This window comes from Budorcas taxicolor, chromosome 12, assembly GCF_023091745.1.
Source record: "Budorcas taxicolor isolate Tak-1 chromosome 12, Takin1.1, whole genome shotgun sequence".
Classification (NCBI taxonomy): Eukaryota; Metazoa; Chordata; class Mammalia; order Artiodactyla; family Bovidae; genus Budorcas; species Budorcas taxicolor.
In genome coordinates this window covers 28,004,271-28,025,259 of record NC_068921.1, presented here as the reverse complement: position 1 = coordinate 28,025,259, position 20,989 = coordinate 28,004,271, and the positions used below count along the sequence as shown (strand labels likewise).

Genomic DNA, 20,989 nt, shown 5'->3' with positions numbered 1-20,989 from the left:
AGTGTAAATGGGGACCCAGGACATTAATTGTCTGGCAGGACATTGTCTGTCTGTCCATACATGAGAGAAACTTTCAGAAAACCAAAGATGAATAAAATTCTTGTGGGTAACATTTACAGTAGGACACCGTCAGCCCTCTGGTCTCTGTTTATCTACCTGGCAGAAGCTACCTGCCCTCTGGCTATGGTTCTCTGCTCCCTTTAGGATTCTGCATTGGCTCAGCGTTTCACATACGCATGAGAAATGTGGAGCTCCCAAAGTTTTAAAAATAAAACATGAGACCAGCTCCATCACTGTGTCTGCACTGCACAAGGAAGAAGACGAATCAAATCACAACCCCTTACTGCTCTCTAGGCAGCAATCATAACATACCATATCAGTGGCTGAGTGTCTAATTAACCACTCATCAAACTCAAAATTTTAAAAGTGCTGTCACTCCCCTCAGGCTGGAAGTCTTCCTTCTGCCTGCTTTCAGGAAATCTGTGTCTTGAAGGAATTCGTAAGGAAGGCAAGGAAATCCCATGTGTGTTCCTTTAGCCAACCTATCTCCATCTCTGCCTTCCTATTCCACTGGCGTCCTTTGATCCACCTGCTGAGACTACTCCTTTGGCCTCTGCTCTATCTACTGCTCCTATGCCCTGAGAATCTCAGCTCACACACTGCCAGCCAAACGCTTTCCTTGCATCATAAGGACGACACAGCTGCCCTAAGAATCACTCCAATGACAACAGCCTTCTGCCACTCTAATGCAAGCTGAGCCCTTATCAAGGGCACTGTGGTATCTGCCGTTGCATCCCTGCTCAGTCCCTCAGTCGTGTCCGACTCTTTGCGACCCCATGGACTGTAGCCCACCAGGCTCCTCTGTCCGTGGGATTCTCCAGGCAAGAATACTGGAGTGGGTTGCCATTTCCTTCTCTGGGGAATCTTCCTGACTCAGGGATTGAACCCACGTCTCCTGCATCTCCTTCACTGACACATGGATTCTTTACCACTAGCGTCACCTGGGAAGCCCTCTACAATAGAAGGCTTTCTGATTTTTCTGGCTGACAGCTATTATTATTCACAACTTTATATCTTGAAATGATTCCTGTACTGGCTAATCTATAACACGTCTGAAAGGCATGTTTTTTTTTTTAAGTAAGCTTCAATGGAAAAGTCCAGAACCTAGTCAAGGGACCTTAGATCACATGCAGCAGTGAGCAGATAAGGATTTATCATCCACATGTTTGACACTTAAAGTGTGGTCCACTCAGCCACATACATCATCAAATGAACAGAACTGCACATTTAGAAGCAATGTTCACTCTTGCAATCCTGAGTTAAAAATATGTAACAGATTTTGTATTCTTGGTTTATAATGTAATCTTTGATTTATATTTCACAATATAAATTTAAGAATCTATGTGTAAATTACTAGAACTAATGAGTAATTTTAGAAAGACTGCAGAATAAAAATGAACAATATCATATATATATTAGCAGTGAATAATGGGAGACTGAAATGATAAGAAAAACCCAGCACTTCAAAACATGAAATTCTTAGGTACCTTCAAGTATGTATATTACCCATATGCTGAAAATGACAAGTCAGGGTTAAAAAGAAAGAAATCAAAGGAGACCTAAATAAATAGGACTGTGTGTATGAATCAAAAGACTTGTCTGTTAAGATATCAATTATCCCCAAATTGATCTATTGAGTCAACACAATCCAAATCAATACTCCAGAGGATTTTAAAAACAGATATCCACGAATGGTTTCTAAATTTATATGGAAAGGCAGAGGATCTAGAATAGACAAAATAATCCTGGCAAAGAAGAACAAAGTTGGAGGACTTACACTATTGGATTCCAAGACATACACAAAGCTAAGTAATCAAGTGCCGTATTGATCAAAGAATAGATACATGGATGAATGGAACAGAATAGAAAGTCTAGAAACAGACTCAGGCATATATGGTCAACTGATTACAATATAAGTGGAAAGGCAATTCAGTGAGGAAAGCACAGGCTTTTCAACATTGTGGTCAACCAATGGGATACTGATAAGCAAAAATATGAACCTTGATCCATACTTTGTACCTTATAAAAAATTAATGGATCATCACCTAACACATAAAACACAAAACTGAAATTTCTCGAAGAAAAACAAAGGAGAAAATAGTGACCTTATGTTAGGCAATATTTCTTATGTATGACAGTAAAAACATGAAAAAAGTTAATAAATTGGACTCCAATACAACTTAAAACTTCTTTGAAAGACATTGTTAAGATACTGAAAAAAACAAGTTACATGCTGGCAGGACATTTCAAAACTCAGTAAAAAAAAACAAAACAACCAAATTTTAAAAACAGGCAAAAGACTTGAATAGACAAAAGAAGATATATCTTACAAAAGAAGATATATGAATGGTAAAGAAGCACAAGAAAAGACATTCAGCATCATCACTCATTAAGAACATGCAAGTTTACATCATGACAAGGAAACACTAGACACTTATTAGAATGCTTAAAAACAGAACTAAACAAAACCAAACAATACCAACAAAGATGTGGAGCAACAGAAACCCTCATACATCATTGGTGGTAGTACAAAATGGTATGGTCACTTTGGCAATGTTTGGTGGGTTTCTTATGAAGTTAACATATACTTATCAAATATACCCCAAAACCCCATTCCTAAGAAATTACTCAAAAGAAATGAAAACTTATGTTTATACAAAAACTTGAATATGAATGTTTATAAGGGCTATATAATCACCCAGAAAGAAAGAAAGAAAGTGGAGTCGCTCAGTTGTATCCGACTCTTGTGTAGCCCACCAGGCTCCTCTGTCCATGGGATTTTTGAGGCAAGACTACTGGAGTGGGCTGCCATTTCCTTCTCCAGGGGATCTTCCCAACCCAGGGACTGAACCCAGGTCTCCTGCACTGCAGACAGGCGCTTTACCAGGGAAGCCCATATAATCACTCAAAGTGGTGACAACTCAAATATTCATTTGGTGAATGGACAAACTGTAGTAGTATATCCACACAATGGAAGACAATGATTGATACACACAGCACAGATGAATCTTAGGTGTATTAAGTAAAATGAAGCCAGACTCAAAAGCCTACATACTGTTTGATTTCGCTTACATAGCATTCTGGAAAAGGCAAAACACTAGGCACAAAAACCAGATTAGTGGTTGCCAGGAGTTGGAAGCAGGGGTAGAAGTTGATGACAGAGGTGAACCAGGGAGTAAAGGTGATAAAGCTGTTTTGTATCTTGGTTATGGTGGTGACCACCTGATTGTAGGCATTTCTCAAAACTCAAAGAACTGAAAATAGTGAATTTTACTTCAGATATATACAGAACACCTTGACTCAAAGAAGATATAGATTTTAAACTTCAATTGAGATGATTTTAAATTGAATTTAAAAATTTAATTGCATAGATTTCATTTATATGTAGAATCTAAAAAACAAAATAAATAACTAAATAGAAACAGAGTCAAAGATACAGAAAGCAAACAGGTTGCCAGATCGGAGGGTGGAAGGAGGAGAGATACAGGTGAGGAAGATAAAGGGATGCAAATCTTCATTTACAAAATAAATGAGTCACAGGTATAAAATATACAGTGTGGGGAACAGAGTTAATAATTATGTAATATTTTTGTATAGTGATAGATGACAACCAAACTTACTATGGCGATCATTTTGAAGTCTATAGAAATATAGAATACCAGGAACTAACATAGTGTTGTAGGGCTAATATTTCAAAGACAAACAAACAAACTTACAGAAAAAAAAAAATCAGATTTGTGGCAACCTGAGGTGGGAGGAAGGGGCAACTAAATCAAAGTGGTCAAAAGGCACAAACTTCCAGTTATATGATAAATAAGTCGTAGAGATGTAAAGTACAAAATGATAAAGATAATATACACTGCTGTGTGTTTTGCATCTGAAAGTTAAGGAAGTAATTCCTAAGAGTTTTCATCACAAGGAAAAAAAGGTTTTCTTTTTTCTACTTCTTTAATTGTGTATCTATATGAGATGATAAATGTTCACTAAATCGATTAGAAACATTTCATCATGTATGTAAGTCTAATCACGCTGTACACCGTAAACATAAACAGTGCCATATGTCAATTATATCGCAACGAAACCCGGCGAAAAACAAAAGGCGTAATTTGACAATCAAGTAAATATAAGTATGCAAGAAAATGCAATTGGGAAAAAGATAATTAATCCAATACAATTAACAATAAGAAATATTTCTTTTAAAAGTGCCAAGTGGCTTCTCTGGTGGTCCAGCTGTTAAGAATCCACCTTGCAATGTAAGGGACACGGGTTTGATCCCTGATCTGGGAAGATCCCATACGCCATGGGGCAATTAAGCCCGTGTACCACAACTACCAAGCGTGTGCTCTAGAGCCCGCAACCCACAACTACTGAGCCCGCAGGCTGCAACTACCAAAGCCCGAGCACCTGGAGCCTGTGATCCTCAACAAGAGAAGCCACTGCAATGAGAAACCTGCACACGGCAACGAAGGGTAGCCCTCGTTCGCGGCAATGAGAGAGAAGCCCTCACAGCAATGAAGACCCAGCACAGCCAATAAACAAATAAACCTTTTTTTAAAATGTCAACTGGTTAGTAAAAATACTCTTGGTTAAAACTAAGAGGGAAAACTCAGGATGAGGTGCTGGTGGAATAGTTCTGAGGTGCATGAGGGCTTGGGGTGTGCATCAGACATCCTGAGGAGAAAACACTGCTTTTCCAATTCATTGCCTTTAAAGAATTACAACAAAACTATCCAATCCTCTTATAATTGCTCACAAATGGCATTTTGCGCTTGTTTGTTTTCGAATCCAAATAGCTCATCCTTGCAGTTTGTGATTTGAAGAGTTCTCTTCTCTTCACCCACATAAGCAAACCCACAGCAATGCTTTCCTTGAACATTCAGAGACCATTTCCTAACATGACTCTATTTTCTCTTCATATAGCAACCCTAGAGAAAGCAGCTACAAACACAGAAATATAAATATATGTCTAAAGAATCAGCAAGCCTATGATTATTTCACAATATTCTAACATACATTTGTCTCTCCTATCTTGACAAAAGTTTCCTCATCACTACTTTCTTCTTAAACTGCTATCTTTTGTATGTCAAATGCAGAATGTACGAGAAAAAACATTGGACTACAAGTGATGAAAACTTGTTTAAGGTCAGTTCAGCCCATTACTAGCTCTGTAGCCTTGGAAAAATGACTCGCCTCCTGAAGCTAATATTTATTTCCAGCTCTGACTTCTCTCCAGGGCTTTAGTTAAAAAACTTCCAAGCTAATTTCCTACAGACACACATGACCTCTCATGCACATTTAATTGTTCAGAGATATTTGATTGCATTGGCATCTTTCATTATTACTCAAATTACAATTGTTTTATTTGTTCATGTATGCTTCAATTCTTCAATTAGATTTCTTCAACCAGATTATATATTCTTTGAGGGGATTCATATATACATCTTTTCTCCTTTTATCACCTATCTCATACTGAAGGTGTAAATTATTTCTGAAAGCAGATATAATTACGTGAGCTTACATATTTCAGTTTGCTGATATAATTATTTGTCTTAAAAAATACAGCTAAGTTTGACATACTCATGAAGTTTAACAAGGCCTTCTCTGACCACTCATATTCTGGTTCCTCCTGCTTCCTCCTCCCAATAATCCACACACACTCCATCACTGTCTATAGCCTCAGCTTGTTTTACATTTTTAAAAATAGAATTTAACACAATCTCTTCTTCTCCTCTCTTTTTCTCTCACTCATTGTCTCTTTGACTCAATCTGTAGTCTGAAGCTTCATACTAGAACTCAAATTCCATGAAACCAGGGACTGATCATGCTCACAGTAAGACATTTATAGCCTGGTATACAGTAGGCATTCAATAAGGACTTACTGAATTGTTGTTGAACTCACCCCTTAATACAGTGACAACTATTATAGACATTTAACAATTGAAAGAAACAAAAATATTTCACATGATTTACCTGTAAAGAGGTTCTACAAGGTCCTTTTCAAGAAAATCATGATCGTTCTTGACAGCCACAATGTTGATGGGAAATTGCGAATCTGAAAGAGAGACAACGGAGTTTATGAGGCTTGTTGTATCTGAATCAGCAACGATATCTTCAGGCCACCACATTTCTGTACTCCTGGCTAATCTTAACTGCAGTTACTCTCCACTGACGGGTGTGTTGGTAATGTTTAGAGAGCAGGATGCTTACTTTAACCCCAGTAAATGTTTTTAAGGATACAAAAAAGCATGCAATATGAAAATAACCAAGTGCTTAACCTTGGATAGGATTGCTAAATGCCTGTATTTTTATCCATGCGTGCGTCAGTTGCTCAGCCTTATCTGATTCTTTATGACCCCACTGTCCATGGGATTTTTCAGGCAAGAATACTAGAGTGAATTGCCATTTTCCTCCTTCAGGAGATCTTCCCAACCCAGGGACTGAACCCAAGTCTCCTGTGTCTCTTGTATTTCAGGTGTATTTTTTACCTGTTTATAGCTCATCATTATCATAGACATTTGCCTGCATGGAGAACTTCTACACTCTCACCATCTACCTAAGGTGGAGGTTGCTGACTTCTCTCCTGATCAGTTCATGAGATACTGATCAGGATAGAAGTTTGGCAGATTTCTGTTTTGAAGTTTCCAAAAATACCTGCAGCTCAATGGTCTCAAGTATTTTATTTTGTAACAAAACCTTTTTCTTTTTAAAAAAAAAAATTTATTTATTTATTTTTGGCTGTGTTGGCTCTTAGTTGCAGTGAGTAGGCCTCTCTCTAGTTGTGGCACACGGTTCCAGAGTGCACAGGCTCAGTAGTTGTGGTCACAGGCTTAGTTGCATGTAGGATCTTAGTTCCCAGACCAGGGATTGAACCCTTGTCCCCTGCACTGGAAGGTGGATTGGTAACCACTGGTCCACCGGTCCACCAGAGGAGTCTCTGTAGCAAAATCCTGTTCCAAACTTGTAACTTTTCTGTAAAAGTATTTGTTCTAATTTTTATTACATTTATAAAAGGCATATGATGACTGGGATTTTAATTCTGACTCTTCCATCTTATAATCTTATAAAAGTCACTTAACCTTTTTGGGCCTCTCTTTCATAATCAGTGAGTCGGTAGTGGAGGGTGGGAATAACGGTTGCTTAGACCAAAACTGTAAGACCCTCCTTCTTGTCTAAAAGGCTATGATTTTATGAAAGTTTTTATCAGAAACTCTAGACCTCAAAGCACCCTCATAGATATGCTCTCTTTTATCCTCAAAGAATTTAACAGAGAGAAGTAGGCTTTTTTAAAATAGAAAACTGAGCTTCTAGGTGAGTAGGTGTGATTCGCCAGTGAGTAAAAGTTAACTTTGTTGATTCTTTCCATCCTATGTGAATTTTATGCTGTCAGAAACTATATTGTTTAGTGTACTAGATATGCTCTATTGAGCCCTACAGATCCACGCTCCACTCTTCGGTAACCCGGTTTGTGCCCAGGATCAGCTGTGTGGATGGCGTTCAGTGGGGTCCGTGTCCACTACCTTATTTTGTTTGGCCAATGGGAAGCCCCAGCTGGAGATGGAGGGAGGAGGGAGTGTGACATCAGGGCACTGCCCTCCTGGGTCTTCTCCAGGGGAGCTGTCGTCACAGCTGTGTCCTCTACTCCTAAGCCTGCTCTGAGATCCTCTCTCCTTCTGGGTTCTGGCATCTCACCTTCTGTTTATGGCTTTGGGCCTAGGGTATAAGCTTTGGGCTGCTACAAGCTTCGGGCTCCTGAACTGTTCCTCATGGTCTCCTTAGCCCTGCTCACACCTCCATCATGAACACTTTTAGGAATAAGACCTCCACAGATTGTCCTGAGTGTGCCATTGCTTACTGCTAGGATCCTGACTAATTCACGATACATTAGGACTCTCCAAGAAGGAGATGCATTGGTTATAACTCTAGGTATAGGCAAGATATGGGGCTTCCCAGGTGGCATGGTGGTAAAAAAAAATCCACCTGCTAATGCAGGAGACACAAGAGATGTAGGTTCTATCCTTGGGTCAGGAAGATCCTGTGGAGTAAGACGTGGCAACCTGCTCCAGTATTCTCGCCTGGAAAATTTCGTGGACAGAGGAGACTGGTGGGTTACAGTCCATGGAGTTGCAAAGAGTGGGAAATCACTGAGTGATTGAGCAGTGCATATAAGTAAGATATAGGAGAATAAGTTTATTAACTGCCAATGAAAACATCAATGGAACAAAGTATGATGCTAGCAATAAAAACATTTTACTTTCAAAACCCTGAAAAATAACATCTGATCCATGTCACGTCTTAAACATTTTCATGTGAGGTAAAAATCTCAAGATAAATTAGCTTTGTTATTTCTAAGAAATTTATCAACAATTCATTTATTGTACTTTCAATAAAACTGAGAGCAGTGATAAAAAAACAAGAAAGAGGATAGGGAGGAAGTGCAGAAAAAAAGCTGCTGCTGGCAGAACCCTGGAAGGAAAAGGTAGAGTTGTGATTGGTGGTAAAGACATGAGACGCAGAAAGTGAGAAGCAAAAGAAAAGAAAGGAGAAACAGGCAAAGGCAGAAGGTGAAGCAGTCTCAGGAAGTGACCCTAATTCCTAAACTGGCATCAGTTTATGTCCTGGGCATTGCAAAGGCAGGGGGAAGGAGAAATCCAGGAAAAAATGGTTGAGAAAAGACTTGGAAGTCAAAAAGCACCACAGGACAAATTTTGAATTTATTCTCTTTATAAAGAGAGAAGAAAAGCCCAACCTACCCTCATATAGCTGAGCGTACTGTGGGAAGCCAGCAGCGCGGAGCCAGTCACATGCTTCCTTCGCCTCGATTTCTGAAAAACACAAGAAAAGGAGACGCGTTGAGTCTCAGACCACCCACTGGCCTCTACCTCCTCAATCAATAGGAACTGGTGGGCACTGTGAAGGTTATTACAAAGCAAAATTGTTCTCCTAAGTCTGTACAAGTAGCCTACTCAGAAATGGGTGTAAAATGAGCAGGCATCACAAAGGTACTTGTTTCATGTCTGCTAAGATTATCTTCAATGTCAATCTATAAGTATTTGGATAATAGCAAAACCACAGACTACGAACTGAGGCTACAGGCTGAAACTACAGGCTGAGTTTCAGGCAGGGAAAAATGTCTTATTTATACACTAGGGAACCCGAGGACTAGGGAGAAGGAGGAAGTACTTCCTTAGGTTCTTTTTTTTTAACTTTCAAAGATAAAGCTAAGACTATTTATCCTACATTCCTTTATTCTTTTACTCTGGGGATAATGAAAGAATGAATACAACTGGGCAGGCTTGTGAAAATGCATTTTCTCATGAAGAAATGTGTTACAAAAATCCAATGTTTTATTATTGCTTTAGTTTTACTAATGCTTTAATTCCAAATTCCTTGTAATAAGATGCTCGTTCATCAGGCACATTCCAATGATTTCAAGCTGCAGAGTGCAGCAGGCAAGAATGAAGCTGATTATCTGGAAAGGAGACAGGTGTTTGATGGGGCTGCTAGAATCTCCGAGAGCCAGCCTCAAGCAGTTGATATGTCCTTTGGGTGACCAGTTTTGGTGTGGACGTTCCAAGAGTGCACAGGACCACCTGCCTGGAGAACTTGGAGGGAGATGGGAGAGTCTCCAGTATGTGAACCAGGTCACTTTTTGACCTTGTGAATCCTGGATCATTTCCTAACCACAACTCTTAGATAAATATGAATGCAAGGTAAAAAGAAGTTCATCTGTCAGAAGTCTAGGTTCTCCAAACAAAATTAAACAGCTGATTATAACAGGTCTCTACCCAGGCCCCTTTCTCTGCTGTTGGGAGGGAGCTCGGTCAGGTCATTGCATTTTCATTTACTCTGACGTTCATTTCTCCCTGTAGCCAAAGTTGGAGAGTACAGGGTGTTCTTAGGTCGCTGCACTGAAACAGTCCATGCTAGCATCAGCAGTGGGCCAGAGACTGCAGCCTACATTGAAAGCTCAATGTCTATGCAGCACGATGTTCAATGTGACAGCTATCTGATCCATGTTAGGAAAACAGAACAAAGGCCAGATCATCCACAGGCTCCAAGGGAAGAGCAAAAACCTACAGGCCCATTGATTTGGTTGGACATGGGTTGAGATATGTCATTAAATTCAAGGAGACACAGCATGCTGTGGCCCCCATGCCAGAGTCCCTGCTTCTTTTGGCATCCTCTAAGCCCTCGCCATTTGAGAGACTGACAATTTCTAAATCTTGAGTTTTTTCCTCTGACATAAGGATTTTTTTACATAATTACTGCCAGCACCGACCAAATAGGTACACATTCCTGCCTTGTACATATTATTCAGAATTATCTGGGACACCAAGCTGGAAACAAAAGCTCCAGAAAGCTTTTCTATGAGGAGGGGTGAGCCCCACGACTGTAGTTCAAAATGAATTGGCTGGATTGTACTGTATAGGCTAACTTGGGTTTTCCCTTTGAAAGGTAGAAAGGGCAATTATTGTAAGTCTCCAAAGTTGTATTTAGGACTCATTTCAGAGTCCTTGGGCTTCCCTGGTGGTTCAGATGGTAAAGAATCTGCTTGCAGTGTGTGAGACCCAGGTTCAATCCCTGGATTGGGATGATCCCCTGGAGAAGGAGATGGCAACCCATTCCAGTATTCTTGCCTGGGAAGTCCCATGGACAGAGGAGCCTGGTGGGCTACAGTCCATAGAGTCGAAAAGAGTCAGACACAACTTAGCAACTAACACACATTGAGAGTCCTTATGTGAAGGCTTCCACTTTGACAACCACCCAAGTATTTCAGGGGAAGGAGAACACACACATTCTAACTGTTACACGGAGAAAATGTGATTACTCTTGGTCAAAGATAGGCTGCTGCCTTCTAAATTTTCAAGCTTCAGATTTGCTTTCTTCTTCAATATACCACACTACCTAGTGATGAGAAAATACCTGATTTCTAGACATGCTCTAAACAGTCATGAGTCAGCAAGTCTCAGAGAGGAAACAGGAAATTCTGTTACACCAACTAGCTGAATAGCATGCCTTTTCCTACTTTATTTTTGCTTTTACTGTCATCGAAATGCAGTGTTCAGCAGAAGAGCCCCAGAGAGATAGACCATTAAGAATAAATGGGGGAGACTTGGAAGGCAGGAGCTCTGCTACACAGGAAGCTCAAAGAGGAGCAGGAAGTGAGCTCATAAAAGAGCACACACTCCACTGGATGCTGGGTAAGGAGGACAGAGAGCTGGGGGAGAGGTGGGCAGCAGGGGTCCTCACAGAAAGACTCTCTTTGGGACTGAGACTCTGGTTGGGCAGTGGAACAGGGCTTGGGCTAGCCCGGGAGATTTTATTTAAAAGGCTCTCTACATAACTTTGTTCTGTTTTTTCATAAGAGCAACACAGATAATGAACCGAAACTCTACCTATATGTAAACATGAATAATCAAATCTTAATCAGAACCCAGTTAAATAAACTGATTTTTTTCAATGGATAGACATTTTGTTTTAAGTTTTCCAGGCAAACAATAGAAAATTGCAATTAGTAAATAATGAGAAGAAGCCATGTCCCAGTCATGATGGATACCTCCCCTCAACCATCACTTCCCATAGCCAACGTGCTGTTCTATATCTGGAATATCTTCCAAACACATTCCCCCTAACTTTTGATATTTTCTGGGTTTTGTTTGCTTGTTTTTCTTTTTTTTTTTTTTTAATGCTTCAGTTGTGTGCAAGGCATGTGGGATATTAGTTCCCTGACCAGAGATCGAACCCAAGATCCCTGCATTGTCAGTGTGAAGTCTTAACCACTGGACCACCAGGAAATCCCAACTCTTGATATTTCAGTGTAAGGGCATAACATACTCTTGTTTACCACCAAAGCAAACAAACAAACAAAAATGGAGCATAATTAACCACTATCAAAGATGATTTTGCCCATCAAGTTGGAGAAAAACAGACATAACTTCTACCGATTCCGCACAGTGCCTTCTAACACCTATCAGCCAAATGCTAATGTTTCCCAGGGAATATCACTCTGCAATGGCCAAAATGACTGGAGAATTAGGAAGGAATCATTACTCACAGTTGTCACCACTTCACAAATATCTACCTGATGAGATATAAATGACATTTGAGGAGAAGGTGAAAATCTCTTTTCTGCTGAGCTGTTGATAGCCAGCACAAAATTATATTTTGATGGTTTTGTTTGTTCTCCATTTGCAACCCACACCTGGTCCTGCAACAGCTCCAGGGCTATCAGGCAAAACACCAACCGTCTCCTGCAGCAAGCTTAAGTGTGGGGAGGAACCAGAGAATGCCCTTGACCGACTAGCCTATTGATCTCAGGCATGGTTACTGCATTGTTACCGCAGAAAATTCTGTTTGGCTCAGGATCATGATAGGATTTTAATAGAACCAATGCAATTATTACATGTAAAAATAATTTCTGTTTTACTCTAGAGTATCTATTTTTGCCTGCCCAATGTCCTTCCCCCTTTCTCCAATAACAGAGCCTCTTCTACTGGTTCAGGTGGGGTCACCACTCCTGGTCCCCTCTAACCACATTCCCTGGCTCTATCGCCACCACCCACATGGAATGATCTGCTCCTTAAGAGAACCCCTGATTCTGGGAAAGACTGAAGACAGGAGGAGAAGGAAACAACAGAGGATGAGATGGTTGGGTGGCATCACTGACTCGATGGACATGAGTTTGAGCAAGCTCCGGGAGTTGGTGATGGACAGGGAAGCCTGGCATGCTGCAGTCCATGGGGTTGCAAAGAGTCGGACACGACTGAGCAACTGAACTGACTAACTGATCACCACTGCCCACATGGAATGATCTGCTCCCTAAAAGAGCCCCATTCCGCGAAGTCCAAGGAGACCAAGGAGCTTTGGGATCTCACATCAATAGTTGTTTGCGGGCTGAAATCAACTGGTTGAAAAGGGAGGTTTTCAGTTTTTCTATCGGTAGCTTGACGTGCACAAAAATCAAGCAAACTTTTTCAGTTGATAAATCCAGAAGACAGTGTGGTGCTTGGCATGCTCTTCCATCACATATCTGTGATTCTGCTTGGGGGAAGGTTTGCCTCAGCTGCCTTTCCTACATGTTTGGACCCTGACAGGACCAACCAGAGTCAGACACAGCAGAGGGACGCTGTCCCACTGGCTGCCCAAGTTGCTGACCATGGATGGGCATGAGCACAAAGTCACCGTGGAAACTGTTGTGGCCTGTGACACTGTTTTTGCAAAGTATTATCATGTTTCTTAGTTACACGTGTTCAGTGTTAAAAACTTCTCATAATACGGAAAGGCACAATGAAAGACAAAAGTCAACCCTTGCCCCATTGCTACTATATAATTAGATACATGTTATTTGTCAAAATGGTAATGATGGTAATATCTTTGGTTGACTACTTTTTGCATATAAGAAAATACACTATGAATATTTTCCCATATCATGGCATTGTTGGTAAAAAAAAAATTGTTTTGAGAACAACACTTATTTTTTAAAATACCTGTTCTGTGAATACTGCCTGTTGAGCTGATGACATCAAGGTAGCTAAGAGGAAACAGTTCAGTAGGGCTTCGTCAACACATTCTGATTGTAGTGAAGGCTAGAATTCTGTGTGAGTTTAAAGAGATTTACAAGCTGTTTCTTTAAGGAAATATCATGTGATGTTTGCACTTTCAGGTGGACAAGGCTCCGGAGGGCCTCAGTCAAGTCAGGAGTTATACTGAGTGCAGCAGATTTAACACCCAGGTTTGTAGGCTCCTTTCATGTCACAAGCAGCAGTTGCTAGTTGCTAGTCACAGTCTAGGTTCAATGCAGGATACAGGATGCTTGGGGCTGGTGCACTGGATGACCCAGAGAGATGGTATGGGGAGGGAGGTGGGAGGGGGGTTCAGGATTGGGAACATGTGTATACCTGTGGCGGATTCATGTTGATGTATGGCAAAACTAATACAATATTGTAAAGTAAAAAAAAATAAAAATAAAAAAAATAAACTTGTGTTTCTAAAGTGGTCAGAACAGTGTGTTCTCCCAGCTAAGAATTTAAATACATTTTTTGGTTTACATTACTCTTGACATAGAAAATACTTTTTCCAGAGCTAACCCAAAGGGATGCTAGTCTTTCTAAATGACCCAAAATTCAAATTAGGGCCAAATTAAATGTTATTGTCATCAGAAAATTAGCTGGCTAGAAGAAACCTGGTTTTCCATGAAAAGTGGAGGGCACCTTTATTGATGTTGTTCTTACAAATCTCCTGGAATGTTGATGGACAAACTGACCTCAGTTTAAGAATGTCTTAAACATTCTTAACATTCATTCTTAAATACTCATTAAAAGTACTCAAGACAAGTGGGGGAAAAAAGAATTCATGGCTTTCCATGTGATTTTAAAAAGTGGGCTTGAGAACAGTGTTGTTGTTGTTTTTTTTTTCATTTAAATTGGCTGACAGGGTGGGCACCCTGCTTCTGAAAGATTATGGATGACTCAACCACCACAAGATGTCTGCAGTCGACACAATTATCACTATTAAAGCATATCCAAGGTATTAACATTTCAACAGGCTCATGGCTGTTGGCTTAGGATTGTTTACATGGCTGAGTTAGCTTCATTAGCAACGAACCTCTTCAGACAAATGACACCTTTGTCTTCAGATGGAATTTCTCAAGTGAAGTCCCTATTTATTGAAGCTGTATTTATGTGGCCATAGGCTAGGCCAGGGCTTCCCTGATAGCTCAGCTGGTAAAGAATCCGCCTGCAATGTGGGAGACCCTGGTTCGATTCCTGGGTCGGAAAGATCCGCTGGAGAAGGGATAGGCTACCCACTCCAGTATTCTTGGACTTCCCTGGTGGCTCAGCTGGTAAGCAGTCTGCTGGTAAAGAATCTGCCTACGATGTGGGAGACTTGGGTTCGATCTCTGGGTTAGGAAGATCCCCTGGAGAAAGGAAAGGCTACCCGGCCTGGAGAATTCCATGGACTGTATTATATAGTCCATGGGGTCGCAAAGAGTCGGACATGACTTGAGCAACTTTCACTCCACTTTAGGCTAGGCAAGATTTGTGAAAACCAATGCCAGAGCATCCATCCCATCTATATAGAGATGTGAATGATGTGAGTATTAATATTATATAGGACCAGGCACTATCACCACAGTCCTTCTCCTGGGAGGGCTTTATAACCCTAATCACAGGTTCAGGAGGGAACATCAAGTTTTGTAGTAGCAATAGACTGTGATTTAGACTCCCTGTCATGGCATCAAGATGCATCTTTTTGCATCCTTTGAATTACATAATGCATTTACTACAATGTGTAAAAAGGCCTGGATAAGTCTTAATGTACACCTAATTTAATTCTTTTCTAATGTGGATAACACTTTATTTCTATGAGATTCCAAGTTACTAATCGAGTTAAAATACAGGTTTTATTTAGAATAAATTTAAGATTATTCATCTCTGAATATCCAAATCAGTAAACCAAGTGATAATCACTCATTTTATCTCCCTATAATTTAAGGCAACCTTTTTTTCTGATGTGTAGAAAAGTATCTTGCACTCAGCTAATAGATAACCATAGAAGAAAGAAATAGGAACATGTATATATCCCCAAGACAACTAATCGTACTCTACTAAGATGGAGATTCATGGCTGTATTTATGTGTACTTTTTCCCTGAAAGCAAGAGTTACAGACATGCTGAGACACACTATTCCATAACCAATTTTTAACACTAGTCTTATTTCTCAGGTTATGAAGTATCTTTGCAAGCTGGATTCACAGCAAATCTAGTCACTTAAAAGTAATTTCTATCACAGTGGAAAAGAATCAGGCAAATTCTATATCTATATAGGAGGTCTATTCTTAGTTACTCAAAAGTTGTTTTTAATCTCTCTTTTTCAGCCTGTTTTTTGGGGAAATCATATATTTATATATATAATTTATTATTTACTATCAAATTTTAAGATAATTATAAATTAAATTATATATTAAAATACATTTAATATAAATCATACATACATTTTATGTAATCATGAATTTAAAATTCTAAATAGAATTCTGTATCTATGTAGTTACAAATGTATAATGAAAACACACACACAGAGACACACACACACACACTCTAAAATGTTTTTAATGGTCCCCTACTCTTTCTAGCTGCCAGGGAGATTGCAGTTCTCATCTGACTGGGAAATGTGTACTTCCCATCCCACTGATGTCTGGGTTGGCCATGTGACCCACTCTGGCCAATGAAACCTGGGCAGAAGTAATGAATGGGAGTTTCAAGCAAAACTCTACAAGAGCTATCCCCTAGTTCTGTCAGCTCCCCTCCCCTTCTCTTGACCATGAGGCTGGACCATCTCAGACAGAGGCTGTTCTTCAGCCTGGGCCCCAGAATGATGACACAGGGGCACAAAGCCACAGCCAAGCAGCTGCGGACATGTAATGCGAGCAGGCAATAACCTTCTGTTGCTTTATGCTACTACAACTTGGGGGACAACTCATTACAGTGGCATAATCTGACTTAGGCTAATTTAGCACAGCTGCCAGCTGCTCCTTTTTATAAATGAAGCAGAGGGATGCGCTGAGAACTTCTATTTCAACTTGATGCTGTTCCTGGACATCCGTTAGTGTGTCAGAAATGAAAATGATCAGACTGCATAAGCATTTCCGCCTCGAAGTCTGCTTCCCTGTTGATGGTGCCTGATTTCTGTTGAATGTTAAAATGTAAACAATTCTTTCACACTCATCTGTCACGTGCATCCACATGTGTGTGCACACACATTACAAACATACACCTTCCTCTCACCTATACACTTACACCATAGAAAATAAAAATTTCAGCAACTGAACAAGGGATATAAATACTATTCCCCTGGCTCATATTCCTAAGAGTACGGGAAAAAAAAAAAAAAAAAGATTATACCCCTGGCCCCTGCAATCAATCTCAAAGAAAAAGAAAACAGAAAAGATATCTTCTACTAGCCAAATAGTTTCTGACCATATTGTTTGGACTTGAGTTTTCCATGAGGCAGAGTAGCTCCTCATCCTCCCCTCTCACTTGGTGCAGACTGTTCCCATCAGGCGCTTGCGGTATCTCTCAGGGAGGCTGCATGCATGCACAAGCATATGAATACCCCCAGCTCTGCGAGTTCGTCAGGTCACTGCCTACCACTAAATCCCAGGAGATTCTTGGGGATGGAATCAGTTATGCAACTGAAAATGCAAGGTAGAGGAACAGAGAGCGGATTCAGACAATTACAGACAGGGTTGTAATTTGCCGGCCTTGGTCAAAGTGCCTCCATATTGACCCACCAAGATGACAGAATCTTGGGACAAGGGTATGGGATTCTGGAGATAGCTTCTCTCTCTTACTTGGCTTCTTTGGCTTCTCTTGGAAAGGTGGAGACTAAGAGTCCCTGGTAGCTGACCTGATGCTGGCTGTCAGGAACAGAGGCTCACAAGGTAACCACCACAAGGTAAGCCCAGCTGCCGGTATCAGAAGGAACCCTGTGTACTCTCTGTGTCATGCCCGTGACTTTCTGTTCAGGGAAGAGTGACAGTTTTGGACAAGTCCCACCACCACTAGGAAGTCAGGTATCCTGGCCTTGGACCGGTATTCTTCTATCCTATATAGCTTTAAGACATTCTTTAAATGTTAACAAAAAATTATTCATGTCTTTAGGGCATCAAACCCCTTCTCTTATCTACTTTCAGACATATGTGGAGGTCTATATTTATAAAGGCTTATCTGCTATTCCAGCTGCTTAGCCCAACTCTTTTATAGCTGTGGGTACTCCAATTACACGAGAAGCTTTCACAATATCAGGGAAAATTGTACCACACAGGCATCAGAAGAAGCACAGATCTGTCTGGATAAAATAACTGCAATAACCTTTTTATGTCTTTTTACTCCTTGAAGGGCTGGCACAGCAAGATACAACGTCACCAAAGCTTCTGACTCCCAGCTTAGGGCTTTGTGCAGCTCTGATATCTAGATCAATCACAACTAGTGTTTGCTTAATTTAATCCTAAGATCAGATGTGCACAACTCAAGTGTAATTTCACTATCTTACTATATATAAAAGCTTGATGGTGTGTGTATGTGTGTGTATTTTATTTTTAAATATTTACTGGGATAAAATATTTCCTGAGAAATTTTCAATATATCTTTGCCAGTTTTCTGGAATGCTCTCTACTTTTATGCAGTGGCAATGGTTCTGTGAGTGATTTTCTAAACATGTATAATTTATCCCAGAAAATCAGGGCTGGATTCAAGAAATTAGGTTTTTATTAGGTCTTCAGCTACAGATTCATTTTCCTCCGTGTTCTCCAAGGCCAAATAGGCCACCGAGCTTAGATGTTCACTCTCTAAATATTGGGATTTCTATTTTGCAAATCATTAATAGACACGGACATTATATATTCCTTACAGAAAGCAATATAAAATGAATAGAGGGAGTTGAAATGTTTTTATCTGTTTAAGGTGGGTGTAGATTAAGCTCCCAACTGAAGGAATAAAAAACAGCTTGTACACCAAAACTCTCTTTTTCATCAAACATAGTGATACATTATCGATTTGTGCCACACTATAATCTACCACACAGCCTACTGATATTAAAGTCAACTGAAGTGGGACCCCCTGGTGGTCCAGTGGTAAAGAATCACCTTCCAATGCAAGGGATGTGGGCTTGATCCTTGGTGGGGGAACTAAGATTCTGCAGGCCTTAGGGCAAATAAGTGCTCGCACCGCAACTATTGAGCCAGTGCATCACAACTAGAGCCTGGACACCACAAGGAAGATCCTGAGTGATACAACAAGGCCAGACACGGTCGAATAAAAATAATAATAAAATAACAAATAAATGGTAAAGAAAAGTCAACTGAAGCATCCTATAAATATACCATGAATGCAATCAAATAGGCTTTAAAAAGTTATATAAACCATTAAAAAGCTTTAAAAGTTTAAAACATGGTAGAAGTTTTAAATCCTCTAATAGTTCAATTTGTAGAGTAGATAACTTCTAATTTTAAAGAATTCTTTGAGCTTTAGTAATTACTGTTACAAAATCTTTATTGGACCTCTCCAGATTTTAAGAACATAGTAGGAAATGGTGGAAATATGTAGTTATGTAAAGACATGACTACTTATAAACAGAGGGAGTCTGGGCAACTCTAACTCTTGTACAATACAACTGTAATTTAATTACCTGACTAGCTTTGGTGGTGATGGTTTAGTCTCTAAGTTATGTCCAACTCTTGCAACCCCATGGACTGCAGTCCACCAGGCTCCTCTGTCCATGGGATTCTCCAGGTAAGAATATGGAATGGGTTGCCATTTCCTTCTCCAGGGGATCTTCCCAACCCAGGGAATGATCCTGGGTCTCTTGCGCTGCAGGTGGTCTCCTGCATTGCAGGTAGATTCTTTACCGACTGAGCCACTGGGAAGCCCATACCTTTGAGCATATAACAATTTTTATTAATGATGGCCTTGACTAACCTGCCTGCCCCAGTACTTTCTGAATTCAGGTAGAAAAGGAGTATTTCTCGTAAGAACAGAGTTGAATAAGAGATAAAAGCAACTTAAAATTTCCTCTTAAAGGAAATCAAACAGAAGAGTATAAAAATCTAAATCTAAGATTTGAAGCACCTGCAAGAAGGAAGGAAAAAATGAAAGAAAAATTGCTTTCATTCTACCGTCTAGAGATCGACTAACAGTTTGTTGGCATATTAAAAGAATCTCCATTCTTTTAATATGAAGATGTGTTCAGTTCAGTTCAGTCGCTCAGTCGTGTCCGACTCTTTGCGACCCCATGAATCACAGCACGCCAGGCCTCCCTGTCTACCACCAACTCCTGGAGTTACTCAGACTCACGTCCATCGAGTCAGTGATGCCATCCAGCCATCTCATCCTCTGATGTCCCCTTCTCCTCCTGCCCTCAATCCCTCCCAGCATCAGAGTCTTTTCCAATGAGTCAACTCTTTGCATGAGGTGGCCAAAGTACTGGAGTTTCAGCTTTAACATCAGTCCTTCCAAAGAAATCCCAGGGTTGATCTCCTTCAGAATGGACTGGTTGGATCTCCTTGCAGTCCAAGGGACTCTCGAGAGTCTTCTCCAATACCACAGTTCAAAAGCATCAATTCTTCAGCGCTCAGGTTTCTTCACAGTCCAACTCTCACATCCATACATGACCACTGGGAAAACCATAGCCTTGACTAGATGGACCTTAGTCGGCAAAGTAATGTCTCTGCTTTTGAATATGCTATCTAGGTTGGTCATAACTTTCCTTCCAAGGAGTAAGTGTCTTTTAATTTCATGGCTGCAGTCACCATCTGGAGTGATTTTGTGTACATGTATGCAATAAAATTGCAATCTGCTTTTTCAGTTGACAATGCCTTCTGAACCTCTTTCGATGCCAACAGATATCCCATTCTACTTGGCTGAATAAAATTCCTACTGTAGCCATGACTTTAAAAAGCATCTTCTTTTATCAGTTCAGGCTTCCATAATCACAGGTTAAAAATAATAAATCCAGTTCTCTGGAGGCCTTCATTCTAAATAAAGAATTTTGCCAGAATGTGCATCCTGGTAAATGTACTTCAGGACTTTTGGGTTGATATTTATTTCTCTATTATTCTACATTCCGGATTAAGACACATCTCATATGGTTTTGATTTATATTCTCAGCAGACTTCAAAAAGGAAATTCCAAGTGGAAGTTTATTAATACACCAGAACTATGTTTAAATGATGCTACAGGGATGTCTTAAACTAACACAAGTCAGGAAGTTCAAAGTTGAGGTTAGATCCTGGGCCACATTCCCACCTCTTCCTCCTTGGTATTTGCAAAGTGGAGATTTTATGTAACAGCTATTCTGCTTGTCGCTGACCTCCTGCATATGTATTTAGATAATTCCCAAGATGAATTTCAAAACTTTATGTAATTAGCATTTT

At 40.1% G+C, this 20,989-nt stretch overlaps 1 protein-coding gene across 1 annotated transcript in view; it reads right to left on the bottom strand.

Annotated features, from left to right (window-relative positions):
• Positions 1 to 20,989, bottom strand: part of STARD13 (StAR related lipid transfer domain containing 13) — a 167,375-nt gene that overhangs the window by 50,623 nt on the left and 95,763 nt on the right. The window contains exons 2-3 of the mRNA XM_052650353.1: positions 8,811 to 8,882; positions 6,031 to 6,112 (exon numbers count right to left, since the gene is read on the bottom strand). Of these exons, the coding sequence (XP_052506313.1) occupies positions 6,031 to 6,112; positions 8,811 to 8,882 (154 nt within the window). The remainder of the gene's footprint in view (positions 1 to 6,030; positions 6,113 to 8,810; positions 8,883 to 20,989) is intronic.